The 21,035-nt window shown below is 41.1% G+C and overlaps 1 protein-coding gene across 1 annotated transcript; it reads right to left on the bottom strand.

Annotated features, from left to right (window-relative positions):
• Positions 1–4,894: 4,894 nt before the first annotated feature.
• On the bottom strand, positions 4,895–11,257 carry ypel2b (yippee-like 2b). The gene is made up of 4 exons (XM_085370425.1): positions 11,029–11,257; positions 10,335–10,378; positions 9,865–9,973; positions 4,895–5,012 (listed from the first exon to the last, which is right to left on the bottom strand). The coding sequence occupies exons 1-4, from the start codon at positions 11,143–11,145 to the stop codon at positions 4,923–4,925; spliced, it is 360 nt and encodes a 119-aa protein (XP_085226551.1). The 5' UTR covers positions 11,146–11,257; the 3' UTR covers positions 4,895–4,922.
• Between the last annotated feature and the right edge of the window lie 9,778 nt (positions 11,258–21,035).

Below are 21,035 nucleotides of genomic sequence, written 5' to 3'. Positions count from 1 at the left end.
GGAACAAAGACTGAAATAGGAATAATCTTGTTTCAGGGTTGGGGTTAGGATAGTTTTGTTTAAGAGATTATCTGCCATACACTTACTGGCCACTTTGTTAGCAAAATGTAGCATCACTGTTGGTGTTGTCAGGCTGTTCCGAGTTCCGAGTATTTCACGCAGTGAAATGTGACCTGATACGCTCCTCGACTCGAACTTTATATACAGTGAATGACTATATACAAAGAGGACATTACGTGCAGCAAGTGGGTGAGTTATATACATTATATAAAGATAAAAGATGGTAGGGTCAGAATATAGTATGTCATATTAGAATATTGCTGACCATATCATCCCTTTATAACCAAAGTGTACCCATCTTCTGATGGCTGCTTCACACCTCGTCATAAAGCTCAAATCATCTCAAACTGGTTGCTTGAACATGACTGTACAGTTCTGTATCAGATTTTGTTAGACTTTTATTAAGTAACTATCTACTTTATTTTTATTAAAAACGTTTTAAGATTTTTTTAAATTAATATTTTCACTTATTTATTAACTGAGTCAATTGTCCACTTGGTCAAAACTGCCTGAATCCAAATTTTAAAAATGTGCATGACCACACAATATTACTTCACCCAATATAGCACATTGTGCAATGACTGGAGAGCAATATGAAAGGCAGGCAAAACCTGCACTCCTGCTAGCTAAGCTAGTTGCAGAGATACCTCTAACTTATTTGTTCACCATTTCTTCTCATTTTCTAGATTTTAAAAAAGTAACACATTGCAATTTAATGATTCAACAGCTTAAATATTAGTGTGTAATGCCACATATTTAAAACACAAGCTAAATGTTTGATATAGAGATAACCTGCAGCTAAAACCCAGACCTTAAAATGCTAACTTGCTTTAGCGCTATGAGGCGATCTTTGCAGACTCTTGACTCCAGTGGTATTTCCCAGATTTCCTGCTATTCCCTTTTCTTCAAATCACGTTTCTTACTTATATATTTGGTATATGTTTTAGGTAAGATATTTTAAAACTGTCAAACTTAATAATTATCAAATTAAATGATTGTCAAATTATTATAGCCAAATCTACAATCTTGCTTTTACAAACGCAATTCCGTGAAAACAAAATGCAATGATTTGCACATCTCAATCTATTCCAAATAAAGCAAACATCAAATGTTTTAACTGAAAAAGTGTATTTTTTTTTAAACATTAACACACCTTGAATTTGATGGCAGCAACATATTTTAAAAAGCGTGGGACAGGGACAACAAAAAGCTGGAAAAGTAAGTGGTACTTAAAAGAGACAGTTGCAGGACATGATTGGGTATAAAAAGAGCATTTTAGAGATTCACCAATCTGGAAAAAACTGTCTGCAAATTGTGGAACAATTTTAAAATAATGTTCCTCAACATAAAATTGTGAAAACTAAATCTCTTATCTACAGTATATAATGTCACAAAAAGATTCTGAGAATCTTCGGGTCCCAGGGCAGCACTGCATGCAAAACAGGCACGTTGCTGCTATGGAAATCCCTGCTTGGGCTCAGGAAAACTTCCAGAAATCATTACTGTGAGCACAGTTCACCGTGCCATTCACAAAGGCGGGTTAAAGCGCAAAGAAGACGCCACATGTGAGGATGATCCAAGGAACGCTGCTGTCTTCTCTGGGCCAAAGCTAATTTAAAATAAACTGAGGCAAAGTGGAAAGCTGTTTTCCTAACATTCTTTTAGGAAAACATGGACACCACATCCTCTGGACTAAAGAGGATAGGGACAACACAGCTTGTTATCAGTGCTCAGTTTGAAAGCCTGCATCTCTGATGGTATAGAGGTACATATGGAATTGGTAGCTTGCATAGCTGGAAAAACACCATCAATGCTTAAAGGTATATACAGGTTTTAGAGTAACATATGCTCCCATCCAGACATCATTTTAGTGAAGGCCTTACATATTTCAACAAGACAATGCTAAACTGCATCTATTACAACAGCATGGCTTCACAGTACATGAAATGAAAAATATGACAAAGAAGACCCAGGACTGTTGAGCATCTAGAATCCTATATCATCAATGTCCAGCAGCTGAACTCCTCAGTTCCAAGACTGTTGCTAAAAGAAGAGTGGTTGCTACGTAGTGGTAAAAAAGGCCTTTTTCCAACTTATTAGAGACGTGTTGCTGCCATCAAATTGAAAGCGAGCTTGCTTTTTTCCTAAAATGGTACATTTTCTCACTTCAAACCTAGATTTTCTATGTTAGATTGTGAATAAAACATGGGTTTACGAGAGCAATGTGTTCTGTTTCTACAGCATCCCAAACTTTTTAGAATCGGGCTTGTACGTATGTGCTATCCTCAAGGTTATCTCACATTTGTCCGAACACTTCAAACTCAGTTGCTGGAGTGGGCGAGGTAGCGCGAGAAGACAAAAACACAACGACCCTTACAGATACCGTGATGCATTTTATTAGATGAAGATCCAATGATATATAGTCAACATCAGCATCCTCCTTTAAAAAAGACATTAAAATTGAAACATTTTCAGTAAAAAAAGTAGTATCGTACAGCCAATGTGGGGTACCAGAGAGAAAGCATGACATGACCTAAATCATATTCATTCATCATCGTAAGGATCATAGATAAAACACAATACATTAACACTGTTTACAATCTGTAACACAGAGGTTGACATGAATGATGAATACAGTAAATAGAATATATTCATATATTAAGATCTGTTTACAAAATCAAAGTAATGCATGTATGTATATTATATATATCACAGAGAAAGGATATCCACAACCTTGGCTTTCAGCTATATGCACACCCCTTGTTATGCAACACTTTGCCCAAGCAAAATGAAATCTTTTGTTTGGTCAATTTATTGTTAATGGGTGGGCTCTTTGGTAGTGCTGGGTTTTTAACGCTGCAGCCTCAGACTGAGCGGTGAGAGTTACCGACGAGAGTTAACCGTTAAGGTTTGGTTGTAACTGAAAAGGACTCTTCACCTACGGGGAAACTTCTAGAGCAATGTTCGCAGGAAACTGTGTCTGTGACAAAACAGAGCAACTCATTTTTACTTTTCTAAACCAGGATCACATTTAATCTGCGATACATCTCACAGCTCAAACGGACTGAGATGAAGCTGACTAGGTGTCAAGTTACAGCACAAGGTTTAATTGGAACTTTAATATGCACAAAATGCTGTTTTTCACCAAAAAATAAAAAACAAACATCATGAGGATCTCTAGCACAAAACTAGTCAGAAAACTTTATACCGTGCATGCATTAACAGTGCATTTGCATGGGATGGAGGCAGCTGTAATGGATTCTCTCATTTGAAAACAATACATTTCCATCGGAGAATAACACACCTAGCTCGTTTTGTAGGATGCTGGCCTTAGCAAAGAAAAGTTAGCATCAATGAACCTGAGCAACGCTTTCCAGTAAGGTTACCTCGCACTGTGATTAATCCAAGACCCTTAGTGGATGAGGAGTATTTAGTAAGCTAGGTAGATCATGTGTCGGCGCATTTAGGAAAAAAAGTGAATCTCATACATTGCTTCAAAATGTTACCCATTAGTTTCTCCTTTTTTAAACAAGGGACAGTTAGTTAACGATCAGGGTAACAGCAGTTAAACAGCAGTCATCCCAGACTGAAAGAGAGCCTTTGAGCGATGACTGAAAATCTGCAGTCATGTATAACTCGGTTAAAAGTATATTTTCATGTTCTCTTGACACATGAAACCAGTTGCTCTCTAACCACTGGCTGGTTGGCTTCTTCAAATGTGTTTGCATCTGACTGATCGCCTCATCACCTTTGCTCTTCCTCTAAGCAGCAGAAAGATGCTCACAGTGTTTGCAAATCTTTTAGGAACTCTGGCCAAAGGTGCTGACCTGAGACGTGCCTACGTTTTGCAATTCAGTCTGGTCCTGTAACAAAGGTGGTCTCAGCGATGGGTCCGCGGACACCAGACGAGCTTGGGGGAACGATCAGCAGATCGCTTTACACGACTTTGGTGTATTGAAGGATGAATAAAACCCGGGAGAGCTGCTTTGCTGCTGTGAGGGCAAATTCCTATGAGGTTTTGGAACAAGCTGGTGGCTGTCCATCTCTATCTCTCTTCCACATTCGGCTCACCCTGATCGTCCTGAGCTGCATCACTGGCATGACATGGAGTGGATCCCAGCCAGAAACCATCAGAGCCTCAACATAAATGGATCAGGACCCTTCCCTCTCCCACTATTTGGAGTGAGAGGCCCAGTGGGTAGCAATCTCTACCCCCTCATCCCCAACTCAGCGCCCCATGTGCTAGGGCCTCCGTGCCAAGCCTTAGCGCCAGGCCTCATCAATGGCCCAGCTGGCATGGCCCCGATCAGCTGGATTTGCTATAATCATATTAGGTCATCTCTTTTACGTCGGGGACGGAGTGGACGTTCGTCAGCTCCTCATTCAAGGCCATCGAACGCCTGAAGGCTGGGCCACCCGGTCTCGTTCTGGCTAAATTTCCCGTTAACAAATGGTTTTAAAGTCATTATTAGACAAGGTACAATACTTCACACAGTGGAGACGTCTCCTAGCAGGTATAGAGGGAGTGCGGCTGTCTTTTTTAAAGGCTCAGAAAAAGAAATTAGACATCTTGCCTCGTATACTGTTGCTGGCCAGTCACCTAGTCCTGCTAGCTGCGTACAAGCCTGCCTAGTCCGTCTCTCTGTCAAACTGGGATGTCTGGGACTTTGACGCGTGTGTTTTTGTGTGTGTACATCGAGAGGTGTGATAGGGAGGGATGGGTAGTAAGTTACAAAGGTTAATGGTAAATCAGCCAAACCAAAGTCACACACTCACCCACCACACACGACCCCGCTCCCACCCTCTACCCAGTCCCTCCCCTCCTCCTCCTCCGCTGCGGTTGTCACCCGGCTGCTCGCCCCTCAGTCCCAGCCGTTGTCCTTGATCATGTGGGCCAGCTCGATGATGAATTTGCCCTCTTTATACTTTTGACTGCTCTCAAAAGCATGTTCCTGGAGGGAGTGGCAGAGGACAAAAGACAAGAGAGGCTGCGTTTATTTCAAATGTAACAGCATGTATATGGAGATTAGGCTAATGCAGTCTTTTCAGTTCTGTGCAAAAATCCTGGCCTGTCTCTGCTCCTGGCTCCGGGGAAGCTGGTTATATAACAATCAGTCACTAAACACTGCAGAGGAGCCTGCAGATCCAAAACCCTGACCAGACTGCACTGTCATGCCTTACATTGGCAGGACTGAGTCTCTAAGCAGTAGAGACACCAAATGAACACAGGCTGCAGCCAATGCAGGGCAAACTCTGCAAGCTAAAGCTTGCTTTTCCTCGCTTGGGTGTGTGATCCAAAATTCCTCAGGAAAATATGAATGGATTTAGAAAAAGTACCAGAGTACAAGTCTTAGCTACATAGATTATTAGTGGCTTGCAGTGTTGGTAAGCTAAGTAAACACACAAACGTGTATGTAACTGTGCAGCTCATTCTTCCTCTGCCATTATCCAGTTCACTGACTCTTTGCTGACTGATCCTTTTATCATTCAAAAAGGAAGTCTGCATGCTTGGGCTAGCTTACTGAAATGCTGGGAACTCGGCCAAAAAGAGTCCAGAAATGGCAAAAAGATTTGAGCCAGATAAATGCTTAAGGTCTCAGCCAATGGCTATTGTGGTACAGTGGGTTATCTACCACTGTCCAGTCCGCATGCCAAAGTATCCTTGGGCAACATACTGAATAGAAATGCTGCATGAATGTGTGACTGAGAGATTGAATGGGTCAATGACATTTGTAGTAGAAAGACTGTCTGAGTGCTCTCCAGAGTAGAAAGGCAGTATGTAAGCCTAAATTTTCAAACTGGCAATGGCCAATTGGGGAAGTTGGGGAAAAATTAGCATTCCCTGACTGGTTACATGAGGTTGATGTCTGTTGCTATGGAAACACTTGCTAGATTGGTCGCTAGTCTAGCTAATGAGTGATCAGCCACTCCCTTGACAAGTGGTTGAGGGAGGCTTGGATAGACACTGCAAACACTCTCCAAGTGACAGTGAAACTGTGAAAGAGAACGTCCATCTTCAACTGGCAAAGAAGCTGAACGTTCTCTGTTTCCAGTTCAGATTGCACTTTGCATTTCACTACCACTCCGTGGCAAGTTAGCAATGTTTGCAGACAAATCGGCATCTTCCATGCAAACGACAGGCGGCCAAAGCAAGAAGAGGATTTCTGATACAGCCCCCTTTTTTTCGAACAAGTTCACCAAGCAACAGCAACCAAACTCCAGCGACCACTCAGCAATCGGTTTGCCAACCAGTCATCAACCAGTGGGGATCTATGACCTAGATCTTGGCTAATTTCTCTATTGGATAAGCTACCAGTTTGTAAGTACATACTAATGGCATTTGCATCATTCTCAACTGTACACTGAAACAGCTTCTTCCCTTGGACAATTCCGACTGTCACCAAACACTATCCACCCACACCCCACCTCACCAATCTGAGCCATGGGCTGAGTATCTTTCATCATTCAGGCCCATAACATACACACTCTAGTCAGACCAAGCCATTTGCACTACTCCCAAGCCCTTTGTTCTCCATTGTGTGCCTTTTCTAGTGTGTGCTTCTGTCTTAATGTCTAAAATGACATTTATTATAGTCTTTTATTTTACTTCATTTGCTTAAAATTAGTGAGGCCATTGCAAACATGTTGACGTCACTGAAGGCATGTCTCAATCAGCCATTGATGAAATCCTTTTAGCACAGCTCTTATTTTGAAAAGTATGGAAAGCTGTTTTTATCCATCTGATGTTCCAAAGAAAGAGTTGATTATTGTTAAACGTGTCACAAAACAGTAATATTCTGCTTTCTGTGCAGGACATTCACTCACTGTGAGACCCTCTGAGTTGTGTCACGGTGTAGGCCGATACAAATGTTCTTTTACGATCGCCTGTACCTTGTTTTGTCTTTGGCTATTTTGGTTCAGACCTGCAGAGGCATGCTATCAGATTTCTCGGTGTAGAAGTGCAGTAGGTCAAGCCTCTCAATAGAACTTTGAACACTGCAGAAAATCTACACTGCTGCCGGCAAAGGATATTAATGGAAGCTCTCCTTTAAGCCCCATCTAGTGCCTGCACGCTTTTGCATACATGTGACCTCTGTTTTCTCTGCCTTGTGAGGTCCTGACAGGAATAGAAACTACTGAGAGATGGAGCTACTTCTGTAGCTGGTATACCAGGTGTTTAACATGTGCCATAAGGAGGGTACTTTTTTAGGCGGAGAGGTTAAAGAATAAGGTCTAAGGTTATAGAGGTAGTCGTGAATGTTAAAGTTAGAGGTTAAGCAAAGAGTTCTGGTCAATGGACCTTTCTCAGAAAAAGGATACTGCGTGCACATGTTTGGTTGAACTCTTCAGGGATGTAGCCACATGCCCTATAATGTAAACTCTCACTTCCAGGGTTCACCATGGACAAATGCACATGCTCTGTTGACATACGAAGACTGCTAACGTGTGGATCCTGTTTAGGTTCTCACTGACATGTGACCTAAAAAACTGCCTGTCCTAAAAACATACCGCACATGTATTTTGACATACAATATCACTGCTTTACAGACGCTTCAACTCTACATGTGTTTTAAACTCAAAAACGGTTCCAATCAAATCTGAGTCTATTTTAAACTAGATAAAAGATTCCTAAAGAAACTACTTTTCCATGTAAAGCTTCTGTTTGATTAACAAAGGGGAAAAGTCTTCTGTTGAACCATCAACAACCCAGACTTCTATTAAAGTCCTATACTCCGAACCTTCAAGGGGCAATGCTTTTGCTTCTTTTTATGACGTGAACATTAACTGCACAGTGTAGTGGTTACAGAATAATGACATCTTCAGTGTTTAGGCCTGTTGCCTCCAATTCTTGATGTCATTATGTAAGACCGTTAGCCACTGAGGAAAATAAAGGCTCGATTGTGCAACCAAAACAAAAAGAAGAGAACTTTGTGTTTGTGTTTCCTAGCAGAGCTATTGGTAGATTTTCCAGGTAGCTGGATGCTGGAACAGCCGGAGTAAATGTGGAAACTCTATTGAGGATAAGAAGGAAAAAAAACTCTGGAAAGTTCAAAAGTGACGTTCAGCTGTTTTGGTTTTTTTGGTACCCAAGTCACATTTATTTAAAGATACAGTCAGTTAAGTTTTTGAGCTTATTTAATAGATTAAAAAATGTTGGAATAATAACTATAAATCAATCGGTGAGTAAATAAAGAAACTGATGCATTCACATAGACACGGAAATAATCCAATAAAAGCACACAGAAGTGCATGCTGGATTGTATGACCATTGTTGTACCACCATCTTGAATACAGTGTCTACAGTGGCCTAATCCTGTTTTATGTATGTGGCTTTTAATTTATAGATCACAAATAGCTCCTTCAAACTATTTATGTCCATTTCACATTTGTATTTGCACGCTTTCATCATCTCTTTCTCATTATTTTTTCTCCTCCCTCATTTCCACATCATCCTCATCTCGTGAACTGAAGTCAGGGTTTTAATACACGAAAGCCTGCATTAAGATGCTTACTTATTCCCAACATTGACACAATTACTTATCGTCAGGAGATTAGACATTCAAACCTCCCATCTCCGGACAGCTGACAATGAGCCAAGCTAGCTAAACAACAACAGCTGGTTATAATTTAACATTATCCCAGCTCATGTTAAGCTCAGATGCCCTAAAAATGACACCTGAACTCAGGTAAAGTTTGATTACATTCTTTAAATAGAGTTTATTAAAGTCAAACAATGTTAGCTCCTCTGCAAAGAAAGTTTCACTAATGCTGGCTAACAGCAGTTAAGAGAAGCTAATAGGGGCTAACAGAGGCTAACATGAGCTAAAGACGGCAAAAACAGCAGCCTTACAGACAGAAAGGTTCAGGATATCAGCCAATAACTCAACTCGGTATCACTGTCGTTGGTCAGAAGTAGTCAAAGTTTTACAGCCTATTAAAGAGTAAACAGAGGTAAACCCCTGGCATATTGAGAACTGAGGCAAAAAGTGACAGCCTATACTCACTACATACAGTATGAATGGTGGCTAAACTAGGTTTCCCCACAGTGGCCACCATAGCTAGGATTATGCACTTGAATTGGGAAGTCTTCTAGACTTATTAACTGCTCGAATGGTTTTAAATTCCAGATCACATTTTACTATACAATCATACAGCATTTAAACTACCTCACATCCGTGGCCAATTTAGAATCAGTAATTACCACAACATTCATGCCTTTGGACTGTGGTAGGAAATTGGGAGTAAATCAATGCAGGCTACGGGAGAAAATGCAAACTTCATACAGAAAGAACTCACAAACGTAGAGGTCTGAACCAGGAGAGCAGTGCTAACCATCGCACCAACCAAGTCCACAGTCTCTCTTTTTATAGCAAAATCTAAAACCTGTTTGTTTTCTGTTTTTCCTGAGTTTGTTTTTCTATTGCGAAACATCAGACACACACAACCTGGCATTATATCCACATTATGTAACAGAGTGTGTCCATTTATCGGTGTAATGCAAGGCTGTTTTATAACAAAAATTGAATGCAATCTTATTCATTCAATATGCTGCCTGGTAGTTTAATTGACTGCATGATAATTTATTGTACTTTTAGTCCTTATATCAATGTGTCAATATGTTTCCCTCAGATCTGTAGTAAAATCAGATTAGAAAGAGGTATAAAATACAGAAAGAACCAAATTATACCCCAGTAATTAACTGGAGTCTAAATATAATTAGGGTACAAATAAAATAAGAGTACGCTATAATAACAAACTCTCAGCTTGTCGCCCCTAAACTTGGATGTGGTTTGTGGTACTTACGTATTTCCAGCCAAGGGTCGTTTTGCAGTTCTCACAGTAGATATCTGCTACAGCGTGCAGGCCCGTGAGCAGAACTCTCTCCTCTGCAGGGCCACACCCAACATTTACCCTGAGAGAAAGAGACAAAGCAAAGACAAAGAGAAAATATTTTAAAAAAGAAGTGTGAAAGATGTTGTGCATAATGTGCACAGAGGGTGTTGCACAGAGGGTGCACTGACAGGCCACCAGGCTTTGCAGCAGCATCATTTTCACACTCAATTCAGCCAGTAATAACACCGCTCTGAGGCACAAACTGGCACTATCTACACTGGGGCCTTAAAAAACAAAAACAAACACACCCCAATATTAATCTGGCACATCATCTGCTTCCTGTTCAAGTCCAGCATGCAGGTTTCCTGCGACGCCTTGTGCCTACAGGTAGACTGAAATGCAACAAGAGCACTGGCTTTTATTCCTAAATCAATACTCACACTGAGTTGAACAGGTAGGCTCTGCCCTGGCTGCCCTGGAACGACTGCAGAGGCAAGATGAGACAAAAATGAGAAGACTGAGAAAAATCCACTAGTCCATACAGTGCAATAACTCTGTAAGATTATATAAGCATGCTATTATACTGCAATAGTGCTCGTATGTCATGGAAGAGCTTATATTAAAGCCTGTGTGGTCTGTTTATTACTGATAACATCGTGGTTGACTGCTGTTTTAATAGGCCTACCTTTACCTGGCTTTTATTTACAGTAAGGCCAAAGCTCGCACTGATGCGCCAAATTAAACATATTTAATTCAGCCAGCTGTGTTACGACAGGCAGAAGGCCTTAGTACACAGGTGAGCATGTTTCCGTAATCACACATGGAAAAAGTGATAACACATTCATAATCCAATTCACTAACCAGCTTATAACCTAATCCATAACCTAATCCGCCCACAGGCAATAGTGAGGTGGTGGCTGACACAAGCGTACAGGTGTTCAGCCTGCTGTTTATTTTCATCCTTTCTTCCTGTTTTATGCTTTTTCAGTACTTGTCCTTTTAAGTGCTGTTAAACAATCGTCTTTATTTCTGTGTAACTGAAGTAAAACAGTAAATAATCTGAATCTACCTGCAATAATTAGCTGCCTGAATGGCAGCACAGGGCGCAATCACGCCACTGTTGCCGTTGGATACCTTTGAGATGAGCTCGTCGTGGTTGGCTAGGTGAGCTCGGCAGTGGATGCAGCTGTAGGTCCGGTGGCAGCTCGGCAGGTACGCCTGGAAGGTCTTGGAGCGCGTCATCCTGACCATGGGCGGGGTTGGCGGGCGGTGCAAGAAGGGACTGCCAGCCCAGGTCGGCTCACAGGGGAAGCACCGCAACACACAGGTGAGGGCCGTGGTGGGCGGTGGGTCGGGAGGTGAACACCTGAGCGCAGAGAGGTGATAAAAGTGCAACTACTGATGACATGCGACTGTAACAGCTGCCTCCTCAATCCCAACCTACAGGTGCATAAGTGCTGATGGGAATAAAGTGATCACTGCTCTGCGGGTTGAGAGAATTCTCCAGCTGGGTCGCATCTGTGAAACTCATAAAACCTGAAAAAGCTATGGTGGGACAAGACAGTGTGCATTATTAATGACCTGAGGAACCCTTAGTGGTCGTTTGAGCCACCAAAGCAGGGACAAAGACTCATTTTGGTAAATATTTGATAACGTGTTACTGTAAGCCATTTATTACCTTGTTTGAAGGCAGTTTTCGGATGAAGCTTGGCTTTTCTACTACAGGACTTTTTAGGAAAACATCTGCTGACTGGTGAAATCAGATATGTTACTGCTTAATGACCTGTCTGAATTAAAAAATGCTTATAGAAGAGGCACACGGCTGTCCAATATGTACCAACGGGCCTGCAGGACAGTGACTGACCATGATACAAGCACACAGTAAACACTAGTATCCATACTGAGTATAATGAATATTTATAATTATATATTTCACTGCCCCAGCCTGTGTCCCTGCCTCTGCAAAATTATTTATAGTCCCCATCTGATTTTAGCATTGCATCGTGAAACAGTCCACAGCACAAACAACAATCATATTAGAGGATGACTTTCACGTTCAGCGTTCACAATCCCATCACAGCAGACATGACAATGCCCGGTGCAGGATGATCCCCAAAACTACTTTTCACTAAAAAAAGAGAAACAAAAAGGGGCTGATTCAGAAAACTCACTAACAATGTTAGAAATACTCCTACTGCCTGATTGCTGACAGAAGAATTACCCACAAAAGATGAAAAGCAGCTGTGGACCAGGGCTGCTGACTTTGCCAGTAATGCAGCAGCTGCTGATAGAGAGGAGCAGCCACACGCCTTAGTGAAAAAGATCCACCCCAACCTGACCGTCATTCACTGCATCAATCACAAGGCTGAACTTGAAGTCCACGAAGGTGCAAAAAGTGTTACAGGGCTGAGCCCCTTTCACACATTTATCGACTCTCAGACTGAAAGTCTGGTGTTAAGCTCAATAAATAAAGACAGTCGCCTCATTCTCAGCACGAGTGTGGGTAAAAGAGGGGCCACGAGCTGCAGATGATGCAAAAATGCCTTAATCGAAGCAGAATGTTTATTTATTATTTGTTTAAACTGACAGTATTTTGTGCTGTTCAGCTTATTTCAGATTAAATAGTGATGTTAAGTGCAAATGGGATTTAATTCTGTTACACTGTTTGTATTATTAGGTTTGAATGTGTCACCTGTGTCTGGAGAGGGATGCATAGACTGAGACTACTGCGCATACTAATTTAATTTTAAAAATACGTTATAATATACTCAATATGCATACTTGAGTGTACTTGTCATCACTCGCAGCCTGGACCCATTTCAGGGGCCACAACCTTTGAAGGACTCGAGGCTCCTGCTGCCTAGCAACGTAAAGCAAAACGTCTGTCCAAGACTAGAGACATCTTGGACAGAAGTGGTGGAGAGAGGAGAAAATGCTTGTCTTACTATTATATTTGATACATTTGGCTTTTTGAGACTTCAGACTAAAAAACCCAAAATAAGTTGCAACATTTATTTTTTGAGCAATAAAATGAAAAGAAATGACCAGATATAGCAAATATTATACAAATTAAAACACATATATGCAAATTAATATTGAATTTGCATACAAGAATTCAGTAAACACTCTATTTTCAAAAATATTGGAATTTTCTAGTAATTATTTAATGGTTCGAACTATATTTTCATGTCTATTTAAGCTTAATTTATAACAGTATGTTTGCACTGAAGCACCGCAGCAATTTCCTAATGTTGTAAACCCGCTCAACATTTGGCAATAAAACCCTTTCTGATTCTGATTCTGATAAAGAACCATTTTGTTTTGTTGTTATAGGAGAAAATTAAGCTGTTTCATTGTTACATGATGTACCTGAGGCTGAGAGAAGTTTAAACTCAGGCTCTGTGAGGCTGCTTTTACAGCAGTGCTAAATGCTAATTTCAGATGACTAACATCCGAATGTTTAGAAGTGCTAGGTTATTTCTGCTGTAAAACCCGTCTCAGATTTCAGGACTGCCTCGTGCTTTTCCTGTTTTCGATTGCAGGTCAGATGTCTGAAGATATCATAGAACAACAAATGTACAACATATATATCTTACAGGTATTCAGTACTAGTCATTAATAAAGCCACTTCTTCCCCACAGTTAACATGCAGTCAAAGCCTGACTCCAGCTTTGCCAGTGCCCACAGGCAGCAGCAGTCCTTGCTCGCTCTCTGAGGCTGCAGAGATAATCTGCTTAGCCAAGCACAACTGTGAGGACTGCGCTCTGCTCGCTCCATGATATCCAAATGGATCGAGGCCTTAAAATACTTCTGCTGGTGTGCCCTGGTGACTGAGAAGATTAGAGAGCTGACCCAGGAACCCATCCCAGGGGCTGAGGGGCAGAGAGGACAGGAGTGTGTTTAGACTAACTGTACAGGAAGAGCTCAATAGTTAGAGGCCTACCTTTTGATGCAGTAATAATCTTTGAGGTTTTATTGCTTAATGCAACGTTAATTGTGATTTCAGCACTGCAGCTCTGCTGCAAAACAAACCCTATCAATCCCAAAAGCAATCTTGTTTTATTCCCCTGTGCTGCTTAACACCTCCATAACAATATGCAACTTTCACAGTCTCCCCTTTAACTACTATCCTTTCTATGGGTTATTGAACGCAATCCTTTTTTTTAGTTGTTCACCTTTACAATCTGTCTCTATGTCTCCACGCTTTCCTGTCTGTCTTTACCCAACCATCTGGAAAAACGAATAAAATAGTGATTGGGAACAGGAGGCCTCTGTGAACTGAGGACACACAAAATAACGAGCTGAGAGTGAGAGAGGCGCCTCTTTACGTTGCTGCTCTGCAATATGATTGTTTTTAGTGTCAGCGCGAGGCTGATAAAGGCTCGAGTGCTGATGGGAAGGACTGGGAGGGGGATATAAATAAATAAGGCAATGAGATGTGCCCTTGTTTTCTCTCCTCTGACACGATGCCAGCAGCGTGGGATTGGGGCACAAAGACACATTCAGTACAGTTGTCAGAGCTGACCCCTGACACACACACATACAGACTGATGTTTTACCCAAAGCACGTTTCATCCTCTCACAAAGTTTATGCATCATCCAGTCCTCCAACACTTGTTCAAAACGTTAAGTCCTGATGTACAGAATCAACAAATGGACACAGGTACAGATTATCCAACTGGAATGACTGCTGCACCCACAAACTCACGTTTGTTTGTTTGCTTTTACCATTTTCAAACCAAATTACAGACCAAATAATCAATCAATTAAGAAATTTTTCACAAAGCTGCCAGATTACAGCTGAGTAATTAGTCTCACGTAGGAGTGTAAGCTTCAACCTTGGGCTTCAAATTTAATTCCATTAAATTTAAGCTTCTGCTTTTAAGCCTCTGCAGCAGCATTTGTTGCAAATCACTCAGTCTGAAAGGACCAGCTGAATGCATGAAGTGAAAATATGATACATGGATCAGGTGCCAGAAAAAGGCTCTGTGGGATGCTGTTCCAGCTATTGTTGACGTATAGCACGCTATGATATTAAAGTGCCCTTGTGGGCTGATTTTCAGGGGCAGGATTATACAGGCAATGCTATGCATCTACTCATAGGCCATATTTAATCCACGTGGAGGTCTCTTTGTGTATAATCTCTCTGATGAAAGATCACTTAATGTCAGCCTTAACTGTGTACAAGTCCATGTCAGTGGCTTTAGATTGAAATCAGTGCAGTGACAGGAGGGGAATGTGCCAAGGCTGGAGTATTTGTAAAGCCTTCAGAAAATTACACCCACATTGTCTGGTTGAAGCTCACCAAATGTGAGATTTAGTTAGTTTCATTAGTTAAATAACCAACTTTTTTTTTTTTTACAATAGACAAAACAAGACTCTAGAGTCTACTACTGCTAGAGCCCAAACAGTACTTGCCTTTTTTTAGGGGGGGTTGAGATGCCTAGTTGGCAAGCCCCTGACAACCTCTGGCTGCTAGAGAAAAATATTTATTTCCCAACTGGTATTTCCCACATTGATGGTGCAGGCTCTGCACCAAAACCATCCCTGGGATTAACCTGGTTGCTAGCAGATTGCTACAGTTGCTGACTTGTCTGCAACCACTTGGCAAATAATGTTTGCGAAAGCTGAAGCGTGACACAAACTGGAAACGGACTGTTTGACTTCAAAGCTTCTGAAATGTGTTGGTAGCAGCAGTAAGGTTTTTTTGTCGCACTTTTCAGTCTTATTACGACTCAGCAAGTAGCTGAAGGCTGTTTGGAGACAAGCTGTTGTTTTTCATGCTAACTTAGGTGACCACAATCTGCTAGTGAGTCCCTGCGTGAGTCATGACTGGTTCAGAATTCGCGGTCGTTCCACTGGGTCATGTAACCTTCAAATAGCTACCCCAAGTGCTTAGCAGGCAGTTTGAATGTGTGCTGATTAAACAGACTTCTTTTTTAACTTCTTAAAACAGCATCTCAAACCTATCTGCTGCTATATTTCTATGGCGCAGCTAGCATATGTTGCTAACTTTTGGAACTATTGTGAGGCTCCATGATCCGCCACTAATGTAAAAAAAGAAAAAAAGATGTCCGTTCAGCAGCTAGTGCCGCAATCACAACCAATATCACCTAGCAACTACCAGAACCCACTCACCTGTTAGGAATAACCATTTTTCCCTAGCAATCAGTAGTTTCCCGGGAGTTGCTGACCAGTCTCTAGCCCTGTGTGACTGAGGACTTATGTATTTATATTTAAAAGGTAAAATGATGTGGCCATTGTTTCAGACAAAGTGCATCCTCTACTAACCAGCGACTAGTACTAATTTACTATTTACTAATTATTTTACCTTTGGCTATAGTTCACATTTAATGTGTGTATGGAAGTAAGAGTATGCTTGAGAAGCTGGATAACCATACATCTGACTCTGTATTTTCATGTACTACACAAACACTTTTCTCATGTATGTTTTATCCAAACTGTGAAGCAATTTGTGCACTTTAAAAATGTGCTAAACAAAAAAACATATTATTATTAAAGACTAATTAATCATCTTTAAAAGACCAATAAACTGGAAATCTAATGAGCAGAAGAACTGAAATGATCCTAACCTCTATCAGATGTAGGAATTTGATGATTACAGTTTGGTAAAATTATAGAGACACAAGAGGGGTTATAGAAGGCTTGGTTCGATTTTTTGTTTTCCTTTATTAAGTGAACCACAAGGCTGGAAACAAATTAAGCTGATATTGTCCTTTAACAGTGTCAGTGGCAGATGTTTGTGGTTTTGTGCTTACTAAATTAAATCTAGAGTATGGTGAAGGCTTTAAAACAGCTAAGATATTTTCTTATGGAGGAATGATGAATAATAAAAACATACAGAATACGTACAAAATAACCACACAGGAATACATCAAAGAGTGAAAGCAGGCACAAGCTGGAGAACCAAATTAAACAGATGAAAAAAAAGACGTAGTGAAGCTGTTCGAGGGGTTGAGAGTGACGGTGTTTGACATTTTCAAACAGCTTCCCAAAACAGAACAACACTCATGCTGGTGGGTGGACATGCTTGTAAGTCATTTTTGCAAAAGCAGCATTGTCTGCGGGATGCTGACGTTCAGAGAAACTGCTGACGCAAAATGTTTGCACTAATAAAACCTCTCTGGCAGGAAAAAAACCCAAAACAAAACAAATTGCATAAATGATCAGATGACTGGAAGAGCTGATCGCAGCCATCCAGACAGGCTCCGGTGGCGTAAATGTCAGAAAGAAAACCCAAGTTTATCTACTCCTTCATCTGACTCTATGCCTCTCTGATCCGCCACGGGTCGTTCGAGGTCACCGAGTTGTCCATTCTGGTCATTTCTGGGTGTCATCACAAAAGGCTACGTGCAGCGAGTCTCACCAGCCAAAAGGGCCCTTGTATCCAAACAAAAAAAACAACCTTTGTTATGTAACACACTGATGCTGCTGCTGCTGTCTTTGACAGTGATCGCGCAGGAGAAAACCAGAGGGGGGGGGGGGGGGGAAGCGATGCCAGGTGAAAATGACTTGGACAGAGGGTTGAAGGGAAGGGTGAAGAAAAAAGGGAAGAGGTGGTGTTGGATGATTCGCTGCTGCCCACGAGCTGCACCGTCACGATTTCTGTACTTTGTGTACTTTCATCTTGCTCTCCATTCACTGTTACACAGAGGCCACACAGCTTACAGCAGCATGACATCACTGACTACTCCCACCATCTCATTAAACCACATTGATGGAAGTGATGCTCCTGCTTCTCAGACTCTTACACATATGCATGCAGCTGCTCTCCTGCCCCTCTTTGGCTTGGTTTCATGTGCTTGATGTGTAGATGTTATTTCTAAAGCTCTTCCTGTAAGTCAAACCTGGCCAATTGCAGGCATAACACAATGTGCACAACTTTCGTCCGGGCAGGATCATCTTTCAAGGCCTGCAACTCTGACCCTCCTCTTCGATCCCTGGGTATCGAGCCCCCACAGAATCATTAGGGATGTGCGTGCGCACGCTGCAATGAAAATAGATCGCAAACAGTGGAAAACAAGGCTGTGCCTCGATATGGGGTTCCCGATCTTCATCTCCTCCGTATGAACTCTCGCGGACGTTATTTACTAGATTTCTGGGATTAACATGAGGCACCCCCCACCTGCAGGTGAGGCTCAGTCATGTGTGTCTCATCACCTGAGGTAACACCTAAGTAAAAACATGAGGGTTTACAGTGTGGATGTGTGTATGAATCAGGTCACAGGCAGTGGCGCACTTTATCTGGGGCATAACTTCAGCCACCACACAGAGCACAGATGGCGGGGATGCCTCGGCTCAGCAAGACTCTCTCACTCACTCACACACACACACACACACACACACACGCACGCGCGCGCACACACACACACACCGCCTTTAAAGCTTTAAAATCCGCAGTGACTTTAGCAGGTGATTGTCGTCAGCATGTGATCACGTGAGCTTACATTACACGATAACCCGCATCGATCACTGCTGACGTGCACCGCTACGGCCGGGGGCGCGCGCACGGGGATGATGGCGCAGACGTGCAGCAGTGCCACAACAAAAACAGCATGTGTCCTAATAATAAATAAAATACTAGATACTGTAGTAGATACTGTAACCACAGAGAGCAACTCTTCAGCATCCCGTCCGCAAAGCAAACAGGAAGAACAAACCTGCAACAGTTACCTAATGCACGTAAACAACGCAAGACATCATAAACTTTTCTTTTATATTGTCATTTTACAGCACGTGGGTCTGCAGTTAAAAGTTGACTTGGTTAAAGGCGTTGAGCATAAATAGGTCGATGCTTGAAATGGGTTAAGAGAGCAGTGTGAAAACCATAAGTAACAAATGCACCGGAGATGAAAAATAACGCAGACGAAATCATCTTACCTTTGAAAGGAAGAAAATGCGGGTCTCCTCCACGTAGCCTAGAAAATGTGGCACGTCCTCGTTTTTCCTCGTGGCAGTGCCAATCCTAAAACCTCTTTCGCATTCCTTCCCAGGCAAATTTCCTCTCCTCTCTGGCCCTGGCAAGTCCTGCAGAGACGCAATGTTTTGACGCGCAACGATGCCCAGCAGAGTTTAGAAAGCCACAGAGAGCAGTGGAACTTCCAGCCGGAGCGAGAGCATTCCCTCCTATCTACTTCCGTGTTCTCAGTAAACCGTTTTGATTTTACAGACTGAATTTATAAATGACGGGGATTCTTTAAATATATAGTTTTGTTTATATTTACTGTTATGTGCTTTAACAAAAGCGTTTTATAAGCCGCAACATGGAAAACTAGCTAAAAGGTATGCCGCATTTAGGGGAAAAACCTCCAACAGCATCCTTTCTTTTCTAAACACATTCACGGTTACTGTAAAACTTAGATGTTCTACTTATTTGCAGTGCAATTAGTAACATCCAAATTGCAAAACTGGAAAACACAAACTCTGAAAAAACGGGAATCATCTTGAGTTGATACTCTTGGTCCCAAATCACACTTGTCCTTAAGGCTTGATGAATAAATGACAGGCTTATCGGCCAATCAGTGAACAGATGAAGCATAGCAACACCGTGTTGATTGGTCAAGAGTAGAAACGATGAACCAATGATCTTTCCGGATTCTAACGGGGGTTTTTTTTCTAAATGAATTCTCTAGAAAGCAGTTCAGCTACCTGCAAATATTGTTTAATGAAGCTGCCTCGAGCAGGACAACACAGCGAAGGCATCACCTGTTCTTGTGAAAAAGTAGGAAATTATTATTTCAACATGTCCGGCATCATTAACTTTAGTAAAAACTTCTGACGTCGTTTTAGTTTGCAGCGCCACCTCCTGCCAGTTACATAAACTGTGACATAACACAACCCTAAAAAACGACAAATACCACTTTTATATAATGATGTACATACAGTGTTTATTGATACAGATACAAAAAATTGCTCTCGGCAAATCAAATCTAAAGATGAGCCCAAAAAAGTTCAGTTCAACACACACAACAGCTTTAAACATGCAAAATAAAAGTACACTGAGGACAGCACAAGTAGTATAATCAGAAAAATCCCAGTACTTGTAATGTGATTGTTGGATCAAGTCTCTAAAAGAAATCTTCAAGAACATTTGTAAAAACAGTGTAAAACATCACACATAAGTGATTTAAAATGCCCCACAACAAACCTAACATTGTTTTGACTGCAAAAATCCCAAACAACGTACAGTACATTCAGCCAAAACCACATTCATTCGATTAGAGACCGCCACCGAGCATCATAACATTTCATATATTTGTATATATGTATATAAAGCAAGGAACTATGTGTAAACTACTTTCATTAACACATTTGAATTTTAAATGAGTGCAGTAAAGCGATCAGTCTGCATCACTGCTTATACTAGGCTGTAAAATATTTTAAATATACACATATGTCATATAAAGTTCAATGCTGATTGCAATCACACTGACACAGGTAAAAGAAACCAGATAAGGTTTCCTATTTTGTGCAAAATTCCTCATAAAACAGGCAGTGTATGCCTCTATTATTTTATCTGATCAAAAGGCTGATCAAAATAATAATAATGAGCCAAAACAATGAGAAAAAAAAAATATATATATATATATATATATATATATATATATATATACATAAAACAAGTCGAAAATAACATGACATCATCGAGCTGCATCTGCTGGTGCTTGCACATTACCCCTAGCATGATGCAGTAATACTGCAAACTAACTTGAAAGCATCAAAAAGGATCGACTTTGCGCAAGTAAACCCTTACAGAAAGTGTCATGTCAAGGACCATGAATCTATTATGGCATCTGAGACTGATGAAACTTAAAAGCACAATATTTCAGTGGCATTTTTAGCTCTTTGTAAAAAAAAATTCAGTGGTTTCAATTAAGTGTGTGCTCCTAGCAGAAATATCATACTGTTATATGGGTATGTTTGTGCATGTGTGTGCAAGCGAACGCACCATGGATAATTCTAATAATACTACTACTAATAATAATGAGCCAGGATTTTTTGTGACTAAAAGAAAACATTCAGATTTCATCATTTATGCATCTAAAATATTGTAAATGCATGCAGTATATTTGTGTTATAATGGCAACAATTCTTATTAACTTTTTCGAAATATACTTCAG

Source organism: Diplotaxodon limnothrissa, linkage group LG14 (genome assembly GCF_057381915.1).
Source record: "Diplotaxodon limnothrissa isolate DT_005_m linkage group LG14, D_limnothrissa_male_GT1.1, whole genome shotgun sequence".
In the NCBI taxonomy this organism is placed as follows: Eukaryota; Metazoa; Chordata; class Actinopteri; order Cichliformes; family Cichlidae; genus Diplotaxodon; species Diplotaxodon limnothrissa.
Note: the sequence above shows the minus strand (reverse complement) of the source record. Positions and strands in the feature narration are given on the sequence as shown.

Coding starts and splice junctions, on each gene's coding strand:
- ypel2b (XM_085370425.1), bottom strand. CDS start 11,145: ATGGTCAGGATGACGCGCTCCAAGACCTTCCAGGCGTACCTGCCGAGC. Junction 10,379..11,028: donor ACGACGAGCTCATCTCAAAG/GTATCCAACGGC, acceptor TTGCCTCTGCAG/TCGTTCCAGGGCAGCCAGGG. Junction 5,013..9,864: donor CGACCCTTGGCTGGAAATAC/GTAAGTACCACA, acceptor CACTCCCTCCAG/GAACATGCTTTTGAGAGCAG.